Here is a 16,062-nt window from a genome sequence, read left to right as displayed (position 1 = left end):
CACCGTATGTAGACGTTTGGTTTCTCTCTTCCCTCACTCACATCCCTCCCGCCTGCTTTACTCTCCTGAAATCTTCATGCTGTTGAAATGTTATTTAAGCCGTATCTTGTTCTTCTTGTCTGGAAGCGACGATGCGTTCCTCCTCCTCCTCCTCCTACGTGGTAACGTGTCAAACGCCTGAATTCGATCTGTGTCTCCACCAGACGCCTCCATGATTATTGCATCAAGTACCAACCCGTGTGTGTCCCTGTTTCTCCACCCAGACAAATGTTACTCCAACCAGACCGGCCCCCAATGCGTCTCCTCGTGCTCCTCTTCGTCCGAGGCGGAGCCCCACTCGTCATCCTCCTCCTCGTCCTCCATCCTCCCCGTCAGCCAGATGATCGACAAGGTGAGAGGCTACTGCTCCACGCGCTCCGACAACTTCTACAAGAACATCATCATGTCCGACAGCTTCGCCCACAGCACCAAGTTCTAGAGACCTCTTAGGGACCTTCTAGAGCGCTTCTAAGGACCTTCTATAGACCTTTTAGAGACCTTCCAGGCAACTGTAAGGGTTCCAATAGGAAACGTGGCACGGGAAGCTTTCTGCTGTGGAACCTCTCCTCATCTCAGTGGAGGAAGGTGTTCTAGAAGGTGTTCTAGAAGCTCTGACATCCTCACTTTGCATCAGAGTCCCTGCTGCTCTCATACTCTCGTACACTGTCAGCAGACATGGAAGCCCCAGTTTTCTGCTTCTAATCAGACTGATTCAAGATTTAATTTCGTTATCGAATCTTTGCTTCGTATGCATTTTCCATCAAGAGCAAACGATGTTCTGCTGAATGAAACCGTTGAACTGGCAGCAACTATCTGCTCAGAAACAACCCAGATAATCATGGAGCGAGTCCCACGTTGTGGCTTCAGACCTGCTGCACGATGACGGCTGTGTGGTCGGAGAACGTTGATAAGATTCTACTGTATCAAATCGACCTACAGGAACCGACCCGGCTGCCAGAAGGCACAAGGAAGAGGAAATGAAGGGGGCCGGGGGGCTGATAAGAAGGGCAGGAAAGTTCTGTAGAACAAATGAGTAGGTTGTGTTGTTGTTTTTTATACTGTGATGTTGGTTTGTGCGTGTACCTAAATGTCGATGCTCTATCTGTTCTGTATTCTATGTCTATATGGTCCTGATGTGCTCAGAAGGTTGATTGGCCTTCAGGGGTCCTGGGAGGGTCACTGCCAGAACATACAAACCCAAACGCTCTCCCACCCACCGGCAGGAGGGAGGAAACTAAAGATCGTCTCGTTCCAGAGGCTTTCTGGAGCCACTCCAACCAAATCAGAGACATATAAATACATTTTAATGTATACGTTCATGAAAAAGACAAAATGCCAGAGTATAGTGACACATATTCTGAATTATTCTAAATATCTTAAATATTACACAAGGTTGTAAGATTCAACCCTTTGGTTTCACCTCGTTTACGGCTTCACCCTTACTGAGCAAGTGAGGGTTTCTATTTATGTCGGAAAATGATTATTTGTCGTTCAGCATTGGAACCAGCAGCATTCAGTGAGCAGCTGCCAGGACGATCACATGGTCCGTTTATGCACAACACTATAAGAGCCCTGTTCCCATGTGGCGTCCTGCCCTGCACATAGTTTGGCTCAGAGAACAACACACACAATGGAGGGGATCGACTTTCACTTGTGCTGCGTGAATAATCAGAAAAATGGCATTTGAAAAACACACATTTCACCACAGAAAACGTCCTGAATACTTTTAATAATCTACAGAAATGATTCCCGCCTGAATCTGTCGACTGTGAGAAATCAGTTTTTACCACCGAAGCGCCACAAGGGAACGTGTCTAAAGCGTCTAAAGTGTCTAAAGCGTCTAAAGCGACGAGTTCAAGAACCTCAGCAGAGAAAATCACGTCTGCACGTTTTCAAACTGCAGATGCGAGGAGACGGACTCGTTCCTAAAACAACTGCCCCGTCCAGGAGCCCTTTGGTTCCACGATCCCACCAAAATCCACCCCTGTTATTTGTCAAATATCACAAAAGATGGAATCATCGTGCGTTGTAGGAGCTGCGTATTGATCGAGTCACGAGGTGCTTTTCTGTTGTCCGCCATTAATGCTACTTGTGCTATGCTAGTTATTAGAGTGAGAATCTCCCCCAACCAGCCTCTCGCTGTCCGATAGTCACAGACTCCTCTTCTTCCACTCGGAATATTAAAGTGCAAAGCATTTATTATTCATCATGTGACTCGAGCCAAAAGGGCTGCGCACAAAGGCACAAACGGCACGAGTCTCTACGGTGCACGAACCCGTAACCCCCCGACTCCACAGATTGAAGATGAACAATGAGGGCAAAATCAGGAAGGAAGGGACTTCATTTTAGATCAGATTTACGATATTTAGTTTTTAGATTACTGTGATAGAGGACATCGAGTCTCTTCTGTCCTCTATACTCTATTTATTTTCCGAATGTAAAGTTTCTCGGCCTCCGTTTCATGAGCTCCAACGTGCACAGACGCTCACCTTCTGCTGGTTGTCCAGCTTCCCGTCTCCTCGGCTCCTCGGCTCCTCGGCCCAGTGGGGGGATGAATCACGCTGCATTCAGGAACAGAACCCAGAGTCGTGGAAGGCCGGGCGTCTTTGGCAGGAGGACAGGAGGACAGGAGGACTGGAGGACAGGAGGATTGAGGACTGGAGGACTGGATGACTGAGGACTGGAGGACTGGAGGACGGGATGACTGAGGACTGGAGGACTGGAGGACAGGATGACTGAGGACTGGAGGACAGGATGACTGAGGACTGGAGGACTGGAGGACGGGATGACTGAGGACAGGATGACTGAGGACTGGAGGACTGGAGGACACGGCCAAGCAGCCCTCAGCAAGCGATTAATGAAATCCCTCCATCAGAAGCACTCGTCCTGCGTTGTTGTCGTTGGCTCTGGTCCTTTAACTCATTTCAGCATCACAGATGTTTGAGGAGGAAACTCTTCAGGAGACTCAACATTGAAACCATCTAAAGGGAAATCTGCCAAAACTAAAACCGCGTTTTTAGATCCTCGGTGCAACAAATCCACGTAGATGGTTTACGTTTGATTTCCAATGACAGATTGTGTCTGATATTTTCTGATGATATTAATTGGTCGTTTGATTGTTTTTCGCTGTTTAGTATTTGTATGATATATAATGTTGTTTTTCTCACATTATCATCTCAACATTAAAGGGAATTAAAAGTCTTCGGATGTTGAATCAATCTTTATGTTTCACCGAGACGAGCGAAGCCGAGTGAACCGGCGCCATAAAGATAAGGTTGTTATAATGTAATAAAAAGGTATTCAAAAAAAATATATTTCTGAAAGAAATGAAAAAAATCCCAAGAAAAACGTTTTGAAGCAACCAGTGATATAAATATATGTGATGATATGTTGTCATACACACTGTTTCCTGACCACGTGCACCACGATTCATGAACCGCTTTCTCCGTCTGAGACGTTCTCCTTTTCACCGAAGAAGGAAAACTACAAAAGAGGAAAGTGGAAGGAAAGCGAGTGTTAAGGAGCGTATTACATCACTGACAGGGTCACGTCCTGTAAGGAGCCTCGCACGCTGATGGAGACAGAGGGAGACGGATGGAGACAGAGGGAGACGGAGGTAGACGGATGGAGACACAGGGGGACGGAGGTAGAAATAGGGGGACGGATGGAGACAGAGGGGGACGGAGGGAGACGGATGGAGACAGAGGGGGATGGAGGTAGACAGAGGGGGACGGTTGGAGACACGGGGACGGAGGTAAACTGAGGGAGACGGATGGAGACAGAGGGGGACGGAGGTAGACAGAGGGAGACGGATGGAGACAGAGGGGGACGGAGGTAGACAGAGGGAGACGGATGGAGACAGAGGGGGACGGAGGTAGACAGAGGGAGACGGTTGGAGACACGGGGACGGAGGTAAACTGAGGGAGACGGATGGAGACAGAGGGAGACGGAGGTAGACAGAGGGAGACGGATGGAGACAGAGGGGGACGGAGGTAGACAGAGGGAGACGGATGGAGACAGAGGGGGACGGAGGTAGACAGAGGGAGACGGATGGAGACATAGGGGGACGGAGGTAGACGGATGGAGACACAGGGGGACGGAGGGAGACACAGGGGGACGGAGGTAGACGGAGGGAGACGGCTTCATTCTGCAGCAGGAGGACCACATGACGAAGGGCCAGAATACGTGAAGCGCATAATGAAACACAGGCCTCCCCTGAATGTGCAACCTCTCCTCTCCACTTCCACCTCCTCCGCGTCTCCTGACACCACTTGTCCTCTGCTCGTCTGTCATTCTGAAGAGCCGCAGGGGGACGGACATCGGTGCAGTGCGTTCAATAATCTGTTTTGGATTTAAGGCCTGAAGACGGGACCCGATCTGCCTGCTCGTGGAGGGTGACGAAGAGGAGGAGGAGGAGGGCTGAGGTTGGACCGCACATCAGACCTCGTAAAGCCGAATGTACCGGGAGTTTAACGTGTGGTCGGAAGGAAGGGGAGGCGGACGGGGGGGGGGGGGGGGGGGGTAGAGGTTGTTCGGGTAAACAGTCCATTCCTCAGAACAAAATGAAGTGGATTTATGGAATAAACGGAAGAGACACAAAAAACTCACGTCAGCCACATTAAAATGTTATTTAGTCTGAACTTTAGTCATATTTCTACTAGAAATCCCTTCAGCTAAATAAATCAGAGCCTTGCTTTACTCGACTCATTGTTTATTTACTCTACTTTTATGTTTATTTACTCAATCCAACAGTTTCTCTTCTGAGGATTACTGAGATCTGGATCGCTGGTCTCATCTTTGCTTTTTGCGTTGGATGACATCTGGAATGTGCTTCATTAGTAGTTTAAACCCGGGAGCAGTGAGGGTGTTTAAATGAAACGCACCTGCCCTTTTACTGGGAAGCAGCGGAACAAGTAGGTTTGGGGAGTTCACGACTCCTGGGCTTGTTGCTTGTGGGTCTCTGGTCTCCGGGCCAGGGTCCCAGGCTTTAGGGTCTAGGGTTCAGGGTTCAGGGTTCAGGTGGGGGTTTTGGCATCCAGGGGGCCAGAGGAACGCGACCAGAAGCTTCTGCTGCTCTTCAGATGTGGCGTGTTCTCCACCAGGATTCCTGCCGCCGTGTCGAAGGCGCCAACAAAGCCGAGAGAAAAACGTAACGCTTCCTGGACCGAAGCCGAGGGGCAATTAAACGCGAGGCCAGACGACCGCGGGGTGTTTTCAACGTTTGGGGGAATCTGTGTTCACAATTATTCGCCTGCTAAGAAGGATCTGCATAAGCAGCAGGAGGACGCAGACAGACGGGTCAAAGGGTGGGGGGACTACACCCAGATCACGAGACCCGCTGAAAAGATTTGCAGTTAATTTCACACATTTATCCATCTCTTTATTTTCGTGGTAATTTGCACCCCCACAACCCCCCCCACCTGAGGAATGTTGATCCGGCCTTTGGTGGGTAGCCGGTAAATCGTGAGGACAACCTGCTGGTTAGAAGAATAAAAGAAAGTCCCAAAAACAAACCGTGTATTAAGTGACCAAATTCCAGTAAAAAGGAAGTTGCTCAGATACTGAAAAATAATTGTCTTGAATCAGTTAAATTTATCTCAAATGAAATGAGAAAGTATGTTGTTGGTCCTGGAAGAAGGAAGTCTAACAAAATAAAAAGGTTTTATGTGATGACAACGTTGTGGTTGAAGTTGGTTTGTGATGCACAAAAACAACTCGGCTGTGTTTATTATTATGCCTTCACAGAAACCACATTAACTGTTTGTAGGAAAGAGAATCTGTGCCAATAATTTCTGACGTTTGGAGGATTTATCCATCTTCTGTGGTTTACTTTCCTTTTGGTCACAACGGGATATAAATGTTTATTATACGTTTATCAAAGCTTCATGGTAAATATATATATATATATATATATATATATATATATATATATATATATATATATATATTAATCGTGATTAAATATTGTTTGACAGCACTAATATATATATATATATATATATATATATATATTGTTTGACAGCACTAATATATATATATATATATATATATATATATATATATTAGTGCTGTCAAACAATATTTAATCACGATTAATCGCACAGTTAACTTGAATCACAATTAATCGTTTAATACTTTATTTATTCTAAATGTCCCTTCATTTATTTATTTTCCATATTTTTTTCTCATTTTAATGCTCTAATCAACGTGGGAAAGTGGATTGACTTGCTTTATGCACATGTTTTATTTTATTGAAAAACAACTTGCCAAACAGGGCGGTACAAAATAAAATTATATAAGTGCACATTTTAGGTAAACAAGGACTCGGCCTGTTAAACCATGTCTGTTAAACAGTTACCGATAAAAGCTCAGCCCACTACTTCTTTGCTCCCAGCGACTCAAACAGACCTGTTGACGTTTTCAGACAACAGTGAAGCTCGCGTCTTTAGCACAACGTGCCCCGACACTGAAAACAACCGTTCAGAAGCTGCTGATGTTGCCAGTGCTGCTAAGTACTTGCGTGCACGGGGGGCATTTCACTGTGTGCCCCTTCATGTGAGGACCACCATTCCTGGGGTCAGCCCCCCCCCCAAAAAAACTTTTTTTTTTCTTTAAATTGAAAACTACAATAAAAAATTGACGTCGTTAAGATGGATTTGCATTAACGTTGTTAATAACGCGTTTAACTGACAGCACTAATTCATTGCAATAATGACATCATTGTGAGTTTTTTCCTTTTAAAGAGAAATGTTACCATCTATATTATATTAGACTTTTTATCATCATGTTATAATTATTCCTCCTGCTTCTCTTCCTCTCACTGAAGCACTTTATGAGTTATTTCAGGGTGATTTCTCTCCTCTTGTACCTCGGGGCGATGGCAGCGACAGGCTGTGCTCTCTAATTATCTCGCTGAAGAAGCCGACGAGAAGTCAGCCGGCTAACCGGCGTGCAGACACTCGCACAGACACACTGCACGTGGCGTGATGAAGTCAAGATGTTTGTTGGGCAGAAGGAGCTCCAGGAGCTTTTCTGCATGTTTGCATGAGCTCAAGTATCAATGAAGGTTGTCGAGGCCTGAAAAGATCACGCAGCAAAATGTTAATGTTATACATTATACAAATGTGATGGTTAGCTCAGCTTAGCATAAAGACTGGAGGTGGATGGAAACAGCTAGCCTAACTTTGTTACGGATTCAAAAACACACCAACCAGACAATGAACATGTTGATACTAACCCATAAAAAGCCTGTTTGTCGAGCACTTGTTAAATCCTAATCACTATCCATCATTGGTTTATTTGACCCAAACACAATCTTGTCAAACGTGGTCACCGTGTGAACACATCGTGTTCTCATGTGGACGTCCACGAAAGCAACATCCAAGCTAACGGAGATTTTGTTTGACAGATGGATTCTTGTGATTTGAATCGTCCTGGAGGAAGAACGCGACTCTTCATCCAGCTTCTTTAAAAGCCGCCCAGCAACAATTCAAAGTAAAGAAGGTCCAGCTTCCTCGCCCGGCTCATTGGCCAGCGTTTCACCAGGTGGAGAGCAGCGGTTTGGGGGGGAAGCCCGAGCGACAGGCTGGACCTGGTTCTGCCTCCCAGATGTGCAGATTGTCCTCGTTAATCCGCTCATGGGTTCGGTTCACCGCATCGGTCTCTCCTCGGTTACACCGACAGAAAGACAGCGAGACAGCGAGAAAGCTTCCCCGAGATGAAAGACGAGGGGGGTTCTGTCATTTTACTCTGTGTTCAGAAGTTGGTTCCAGATGAGCTCAGAACTCCATAACTTCATCAGAGCAGCAACACAGACGCATTAATACGTTGATTCATCATCAACAAACACCTCCACGTTAGCACTTTTTCTCCTGCAGCAACGTTTGGATTTCATCTAAAAGTCGGTGTTGAAGTTGTCTGGTTTACATCTCTGGAGCTGAAATAACTCCCAACAAAAAGCATTTCTTATTGGCAGATTGATTTAATGTCCACATTCTGCACCTGGAACCCGGATGAGAAGCAGAGAAGTATATTTGTCATCTTAACTGCCGACTGTTTGCTGATTTACAATATTGGGTTTGCTTCATGTTCTAGTTGAGCTTTTAGAATTGAACGTAACGCTTAGACAACAAAACTCCTTTTGTTTATTCGCGGCGGTTTGGAGAACTTACGTAAAATAACATTATTAAACCTGCTGTCTTTGCTGAAATTCTTTCCTCAAACATTCAGAGACAGGACGGAGTTCCTCCTGGAGGAGGACGTCTGAGGACTCCTCCTCATCCAAGACCCCCCATGGAGACCTCAGACCACGAGAGTCAGAGGACAGAGGACAGAAAGAGACGGTGGCGGAGGGACCCAGGTCAGCAGGAGAAGCAGGAGGAGGAGGAGCAAGAGGAGGTGTAAGAGGGGGAGGAGGACCTGGGTGACGGCATTCAAGCCGTTGGAGGCGTCCCACTGCAGACCCAGCCTCCCCTTAGTTCCCTCCTCCTGCTCCTCCTCCCCGTGTGTGAAGGTACAGCTCACATCCTCCTCCTCCATCTGGAGCCCCTCAGGATTCCAGCAGGACTTTCTCGGCTCAGCGGCTCGTCTCTGGAACCAGTTGGACGATGGCGTCATTGTGAAGTTTCCTTTAGTTTTTCCCAGGAACCTTCTCGAGCTTATAGCTTAGCTTATAGATCTTACCTCTGGAGAAAAGGGTGTTTTACCTGAAGACCACATTGGTTCTTTCAACTGGACCCCGAGGATGGACTTCCTCACGTACCTTTGGTTCCTCACCACCAGTGTCATGTTGATCCACCAGCATCAAGGTAACCTGTACATGGAGCTTCATGCTGAAGTGTGCATGCTGTAGAAGTACCCGAGGAGCCAGGACCTCCTCTGGGACCCGCATTATGCACATGACGTAAGGAGGAAGAGCACGACGTTGAGCTGATGCATCGAGGTCTTCATTCACCGAGCTCTGTTTGATGGCATCTTGTTTCTGGAGCAAACACTGTTACCCGAGCAGATGTTTAGCAGCATCTTTACTCCTTACGGTTGTTCTGGTTGCTTCCTGGCGGGCTTCTCCTGACCTGAGTTCCTCACATCTGCTTTTGTTCAGAGGTCCCCGAGGTCTTCATGAATCACTCTGCTGGTCTGTGGGGACCGAGGAGATGTTCCTTGTTTCCTCTGGCTCCTCCAGCTCTGCACTGAAACGTCTCCACCACCACCGAGTGCGTTCGTGGGGAAACTTAAATCATCTCAAGTGTGTGAGACTTTGTTATACAACCAAGTATCTGCAAAACGGATTTTCCCATGAGCCTCGGCTGTTAGCAGGCAGGTCGGAGCCACCAGCTGTCAGACTTAATCGAGTAGGAAATAAAATACTTTTCTGTAGAAGTTTAGTAATAAATGTTAATTATATTAGAACTTATAAATATGTAAAATTATAAATAATAAAGCCCCAATTTCAAAATGTTAGATTCTTGCAGCCAAAAGGATTAAAAGCCTTTTAGAATACAAATGTGTGTACGTACATATATATTAGATGATTGTACATCATTAGTGTTTGTCTATAGTACACACACAGCTCTGTTGGGACTTTTACAATAAGCACATGAAGATAAAACACATCCATCTAAAGAACAAAGAATAAGAGGAAGCACAATGTGTTGATAGTGTTGTTTATTTGTTGCTTAGTCTGCTGGATTGTGTTTGTAGCTTCTAGTGTCAAAGCTGCATTTTCACAGCATGATGTTCATTGAGTGACATGTGGTCCATTTAGAGTCAAACAGGCCAACGCATGGCACAGAGGTTTCCTCCTGACTCCCCCCCCCCCGGCCCCCCTTTTCCCTCATGGATCCGTTCGTTCTCCTACTGTGCTCATAGGTAGTGTACCTGAACTCAATTAGTAAGTAACGCGTTAATTCATGAGGCAGGAACGCGATGGCAGCAGGAAGAGGGGTCAAAGGTGAGCGGTCTCCCGCCGTTTGCTGCTCGGCTCACGTAACTTTCTCTCTTGTAACGAGCAGAAACCGTCCGTTATTCTGTAGCGTCTCTGCCAATCAAACTGTCGGGACTCGTTCACTGCGTTTCTGACAATTACCCCCCCGGGGTTTTCCCCTGGAATGCTCTTCTTCTGGCTCTGCACATCCGTTCCTCTTTCATCTTGTACCTGAACACTTCTCCTGGTTCTTTGTATCACGCATTATTTTATTAAGTGCCTTATCTGTTTTTCTTTTTTAAAAGAAGCAAACATTTATTACGGTTGGCCGCCGCGTAGCTCGGCACCTTCGTTGCTTCCTCCGCACGTCTTCAAACACTCGATGGGCTGCTACCAACGATAAGCGATAAGGACCAGGAGGCAAAGGTGTCTCCAGGCCACTAGGGAGAACACTGGCATTCCAAGCAGCCCGCTGGTGGAGAAGTTGTGGTGTCATCAAACATCGCCGAGCCCCGCGGGACCTTTCATAAGGTGGTCGGCCGTCTCCAACCATCTACGAGCCCGAACAACCGTTTGGCTTTTACCACATTCCAGGTTCAAAGGAGCCACACATGCAAACTGGTGCAGAGGTTTCCATGAGTACTCGAGCTCAAGTACATCATGTACGTGAGCTCATGGGGACGAGTTCCAGCACTCAGGACGAATGAAGACATTATGACCAAGGGAAGAATTTATCCCCTCCAGCACTTGATGAAAATGTAAATGTCTCATTATGATTCGTTGCCATTGGCAACAATATCTACCAGCTTTCAGAGGGTCAGATATCACAGAAGAAGCAGCTCGTTTCCAGTAAGGTTTGACCTCCATTGCACCAACTTTTATCATTGGTGGAGAATTTAGTTTTTGAGTGAGAGAAATGACTCGAATAGAAGCAGAACCGGCAATAAACTGTTTCCTGTTGTCAGGCGGCGTGTGAAAAAGCTTTGGGGTGAACAAGGAACGGAGCGGCTAGTTAGCTAGCCAGCTAGCCAGCTAGCTTGTCCTTCTTTGCTACGATACAGCGGTAACATCCGTTGCTCATTTAACCAGAGACGCCTGACCACCAGGTTACTGCGATACTGTTCGTAGCATCGTACCCGTCATGTATTTTACCACAAGATTCCTTTTCAGATTGTTATTCTGAAGAAGCTTGTTGTTCTTTCAAATAACAAATCAAACTGATATTTTCTTTGGAATATTAAATATTGTCTGTGGAGACGAGATAATACGCGTGGAGCAAAGTGACGTGTGGTTTTACTCTGAAGACCTTTATTTTTATTAAATACACGTAGTCGCAAGTTCAGATTGATACAATAGTGTCTGTGGAGCTACAGCCAGCAGCTGGTTAGCGTAGCTTAGCATAAGCACTGATTCACCACTTAGCGTCTTACTTTTTAAGAGGAGTCTATCCGTCCTGTTGTAAACATTTTAAGGGGAAATAGAAGAAAATAGTCAACTAAATGTTTTCTCTCCACGAGTCTGAAAGAAGAGACAGACGAGCGTCATGAGGACACTGAGACATCGAGCTTCAATCACCTGCTGAGGTGAAGCAGGTCCTGTGTGATCAGATGAAGGGTGATGATGATGACGGAGCTCTTTGGTGGCTCAGTGGAGGATTCTGACCTCAAATAGAAGCAGAACACAGACATGAAGTAGAAGATAAAGCTGATGAGCGGTGACATGAGCTTCCTGCCGGCGCTCTGATGTCTGAAGGGACGTAGTTCAGCATCTGATCTGAAGCCTCTGTTTGATGACGTCGTTAATAGTAGATTTTATTAAAGATAAGGTTGAGAACCAGAGCGTGTCCTCGTGTCATTACGTGTTTACAGTTTGATGATGTAAAAAATAGTTTTTATTATTTTATATATATATATATAATATTGTTTAACGTATCTGCTGTACATATATATGTCATTTATCTTTTGGTATCATTTTAAATGATTCATATCAGTTCAGCGTCCGCCGACCTTTGACGTGAAAGGTTTTTATTCTGTCAAATCAAACATTCACACCGAGACGCATCAAAGGCGTGTGTGTGTGTGTGTGTGTGTGTGTGTGTGTGTGTGTGTGTGTGTGTGTGTGTGTGTGTGTGTGTGTGTGTGTGTGTGTGTGTGTGTGTGTTGGTGTGTTATAACAGAAACATCATCATGACCAATAGAGACACAGACGTCTTCCACTTGTGCTCCCCAGCCTCCTCTCTCACGAGCCCCCCAGAGGAGGGTCCCCCAGTGGAGGAGGGCCCCACAGCGGAGGAGGGCCCCACAGCGGAGGAGGGCCCCACAGCGGAGGAAGGCCCCACAGCGGAGGAGGGTCCCACAGCGGAGGAGGGCCCCACAGTGGAGGAGGGCCCCCTGGTGCAGCTCCCCCACGCGGCCCACCGGCGAGAGAAGCGCTGCTCCTGCGAGAACCAGAAAGACAAGGAGTGCATCTTTTTCTGCCACATCGGCATCGTCTGGGTCAACACGCCGAGGTGAGACGACGGTAGAACAAAGACCTTCTTCTCCTCCCACAGCAGCTGGAAGGGAGGGAGGAGGACACATGAAGCTCAGAGCGTCAGTGTCTCCAGAGGACGATCGATCCTCACACTGAACCACCTTCAGCTTGGACTCACAATCAGTACAACGAGCACTCAGACGTGTCGAGGCTGATGAGAAGGAGTCATTTCCTGTTTGAGCCTTTTGACAACAAGGAGACCACAAGGACTCTGAGATCTCTGTGGTTGGACCACAAGCAGCCAAGCAGCCCACGTGAAGCTCTCCATCAAGATCAGACGGACTCGCTGATGTTCATATATTGCACGTTTAAACGTCGTTGTTCAGATGACGTTCAGTCAGATTTACATTTTTGAAGCGACCTGTGAGATGTTCCTGACTGCCAGTAAGTCGCATTCCAGAAGAACGAGAGGCTTCCTCAGACGAGCTAAAAGCAGCTCCCGCCTCACTGAGGCTGCAGACAGCATGTAATCTCCCTGCCTGCATCATTAAGAGCCTTTAAACCGCCACTTTTAACACTTCCTCATCTGACGCCCTCACAGACTCTCACTCAGCACGTAACCTTTGACCCTGAGGGTTTCTGGGTACTTCAGATAGTTTTGTAACAAACGAGGCAAAGGCCAAATAATCATTATCACCCCATAAGGAAGAAGAAGCTGAGCATGAAATCTACTCAACAACAAACGACGCTCTTCTTCTGTGGTTTAATGTTGTTCTCCTCCTTCCAGCCACCTGGTTCCTTACGGGTTCGGGTCGGCCCGACTGAAGCGGGAGGTCCAACGCTGCTTCTGCAAACGCACACGAGACCACGAGTGTGTGAGATTCTGCTCCCTGCAGACGCACACAGAGTGAGGACACACACACACACAGACACACACACACACACTCACACAGACACACACACACACACACACTCGCACACACACACAGACACAAACAGCCAGACAGACACACACACACAGACACACTCACACAGACACACACACACACACACACACACACACACACACACACAGCCAGACACACACACAGACACACAGACACACACTCACACAGACACACACACACACACACACACACAGCCAGACAGACACACACACACAGCCAGACACACACACAGACACACACTCAAACAGACAGACAGACACACACACACACAGACACACACACACACACACAGCCAGACAGACACACACACACAGCCAGACACACACACAGACACACAGACACACACTCAGACAGACAGACAGACACACACACACACACACAGACAGACACACAGACACACACACAGCCAGACAGACACACACACACAGCCAGACACACACACACACACACAGACACACACACACAGCCAGACAGACACACACACACAGCCAGACACACACACAGACACACAGACACACACTCAGACAGACAGACAGACACACACACACACACACAGACACACACACACACAGCTGATGAAATCCAGCTGTTCTACAGAGGTTTATATTGTTAACGGGGACTAAATCACACGCAGACAACACGTGTGTGATTGACAGGTGGGCGGTCTGACTGAGTCACATGACGCAGACAGACGCTGCTCTCTGTAAGAGAACAACACAACTACACCAACAACCAGGACGTGAGAGAAACATTCACGCTGCTTCTCGTCCTCAGAGGGGACAACGCAGACCGGACCAAGAGATGCACTGCTGCATTCTGGGAGAAAAGGAGCAGACGCACACTCAAACCCCACACCTGAGCCGGTGTGTGTCTGTTTGTGTGCGTGATGTAAATGTACCACCTCTTATGGACTCTTTTTCGGTCCTTTTAGGGCCAAAGAAACAATCTGTCTTTTGAAGAAGGTTATTTTAAGAAAATAAAACACACGAGAACAAAGAGGAACAAGTTCTTTGTTTTACTAGAAAATGAAGCTTTTCCTTTTCTAGAAAAAGATAATAGTTTTATTATGACTTGTTGCTGCATATGTTCAGCTTTATTCTTGACTATTACAATTTGATTGTAAGATTGAAGCTTTAAACATAAAGATGTAAACAGAAAAACTGTATTTTGTAAAATGTTAACAATGTTGATTGTTTACGCTGTAATATGACGTACTACACGAAGTACAACTTCCTCTTCAAATATTCTGATTTTATGTGGTATATATGTACTCTGCTCAACAGAATAAGCTTTTATTGTGACGAGTATAAAGTGAGATACTGTCACTAAGAACACACACATGATACAGATGTAATCTCTTTTCATGTCTTATTGATACTTTATTCATTCCACACGTCAAAGAGAAATATGGATTCTCAGAATAATATCCCAATGACATCATCAGCACCTCCCTGCTACCTTTGGCCTTTGAGCAGGGGGGTGAAACGTCTCTTCACAGCCTCATGAAGAGATAAAGTCCTGGTGTGAGATGATCACTGATCCACCAGCTGGGAGTAACGGTGCAGCCAAAGCCTGATGGGAGTTGTAGTCCTCATCAGAAGGACGAGGTCATCAGCCGACATTCAAAGGGTTCTGTTGTTGAATATGTTGCATGTGTGTGAACCAGGAACAGAACTTGTCTGTTCGTTTGGTGAAAAACGTCTCGTATGTACGAACGTTGATTGTTTGATTGCAGGATATTTATTGTTGTTAAAGATGTTTCAATCACATTAAAAACCACCAACGCCTGATTGTACAGATGTTGTTTCAGTGCGTAGACACAGCCATGTGCTTTTATGTTTACTAGTACCGTAAAACTACCAACATCACACAGTAAAAGTACTGATAAAAAACTCTAAATATACTATGTTATTATTCATTTATGAAAACGTTCTGGTATAAATGATGAGATCAAAATAAACTGAAACGCAGCCTCAAACGCTGTGAGCGCCGCTCTCAGGGATCATCTGGAGAAAACAGTTCAGCTTTCCGCCATTGTTTTTCCTCCACATCAACCATACCCACAGCAACTCTGCTCCCGGGCGACAATATAGAATACAAATAGAATTAAAGCTGCCAGTAGCGATGAGCGGGCCTTCGCTGCCCAACGGACGGAATACAAAACAACATTTTAAAAAGAACGTTTGAGGAAAAAAAACAAAGCTTGTCCGGAATGGGATTTAAACCCAGAACCTCCACACGCTAAGATACACCCACTACAGACCTGTACTGAGACACATCAAGAAAGAGGATAAATAATGCGAGATGTAGTCAATCGAGGCAAACAAGAGCTGATCACACATCTTCTGCTGCAGAGAGAAGATTCAGGGAGATTCCTCAACTGGTCAAGGTTAAGCAGTGGGATTCAAACCAATCTCCTGCTTCCAAAGCAAACACATTACCACTGTGCTACTGTACAAAGCATGCAAAAAGTTAATAACTGCTGATCACACCACTTCTGCTTCATCGAGAAATAACTACTCGTGAACTAGAGATCAGAGCTGTGCTTTTAACTTCTTACACAATCCTTCGTGGAGCAGATGGATGAGCCAGAGGGTTCAAGGTGTGATGAGCAAGTTCAATACTGCGTGTAACAACGTGTCCTTTGTGAGGAAGCTGCAGTTAGTCATAAAGGTAAATGAT

At 46.2% G+C, this 16,062-nt stretch overlaps 2 protein-coding genes across 9 annotated transcripts in view; both read left to right on the top strand.

Annotated features, from left to right (window-relative positions):
- The window catches only part of adgrg6 (adhesion G protein-coupled receptor G6), a 34,299-nt gene extending 31,059 nt beyond the window's left edge, over positions 1-3,240 (top strand). For all 8 annotated transcript variants that reach the window (XM_078093801.1, XM_078093802.1, XM_078093803.1 and 5 more), the window contains one exon: positions 264-3,240. Coding sequence is in view for 5 of the 8 variants with exons in the window: in XM_078093802.1 (XP_077949928.1) it covers positions 264-478 (215 nt within the window). In the remaining 3 variants the exon portion in view is untranslated. The remainder of the gene's footprint in view (positions 1-263) is intronic.
- Positions 3,241-7,516: 4,276 nt separating this feature from the next.
- LOC120808421 (uncharacterized) lies at positions 7,517-15,168 on the top strand. The gene is made up of 4 exons (XM_078093794.1): positions 7,517-8,846; positions 12,191-12,470; positions 13,221-13,340; positions 14,155-15,168. The coding sequence occupies exons 1-4, from the start codon at positions 8,783-8,785 to the stop codon at positions 14,237-14,239; spliced, it is 549 nt and encodes a 182-aa protein (XP_077949920.1). The 5' UTR covers positions 7,517-8,782; the 3' UTR covers positions 14,240-15,168.
- The last annotated feature ends 894 nt before the right edge of the window (positions 15,169-16,062 follow it).

The sequence above is a fragment of the Gasterosteus aculeatus genome, chromosome 18 (assembly GCF_964276395.1).
Source record: "Gasterosteus aculeatus chromosome 18, fGasAcu3.hap1.1, whole genome shotgun sequence".
NCBI lineage: Eukaryota > Metazoa > Chordata > Actinopteri > Perciformes > Gasterosteidae > Gasterosteus > Gasterosteus aculeatus.
This window is presented reverse-complemented; position numbering and strand designations above follow the sequence as displayed.

Bases quoted from the DNA above. Each gene is read 5' to 3' on its own strand.
- LOC120808421 (XM_078093794.1), top strand. From the start codon at position 8,783: ATGGACTTCCTCACGTACCTTTGGTTCCTCACCACCAGTGTCATGTTG. The intron at 12,471-13,220 runs GTGAGACGACGG...TCCTCCTTCCAG, and splicing joins GTCTGGGTCAACACGCCGAG to CCACCTGGTTCCTTACGGGT. The intron at 13,341-14,154 runs GTGAGGACACAC...TCTCGTCCTCAG, and splicing joins TCCCTGCAGACGCACACAGA to AGGGGACAACGCAGACCGGA.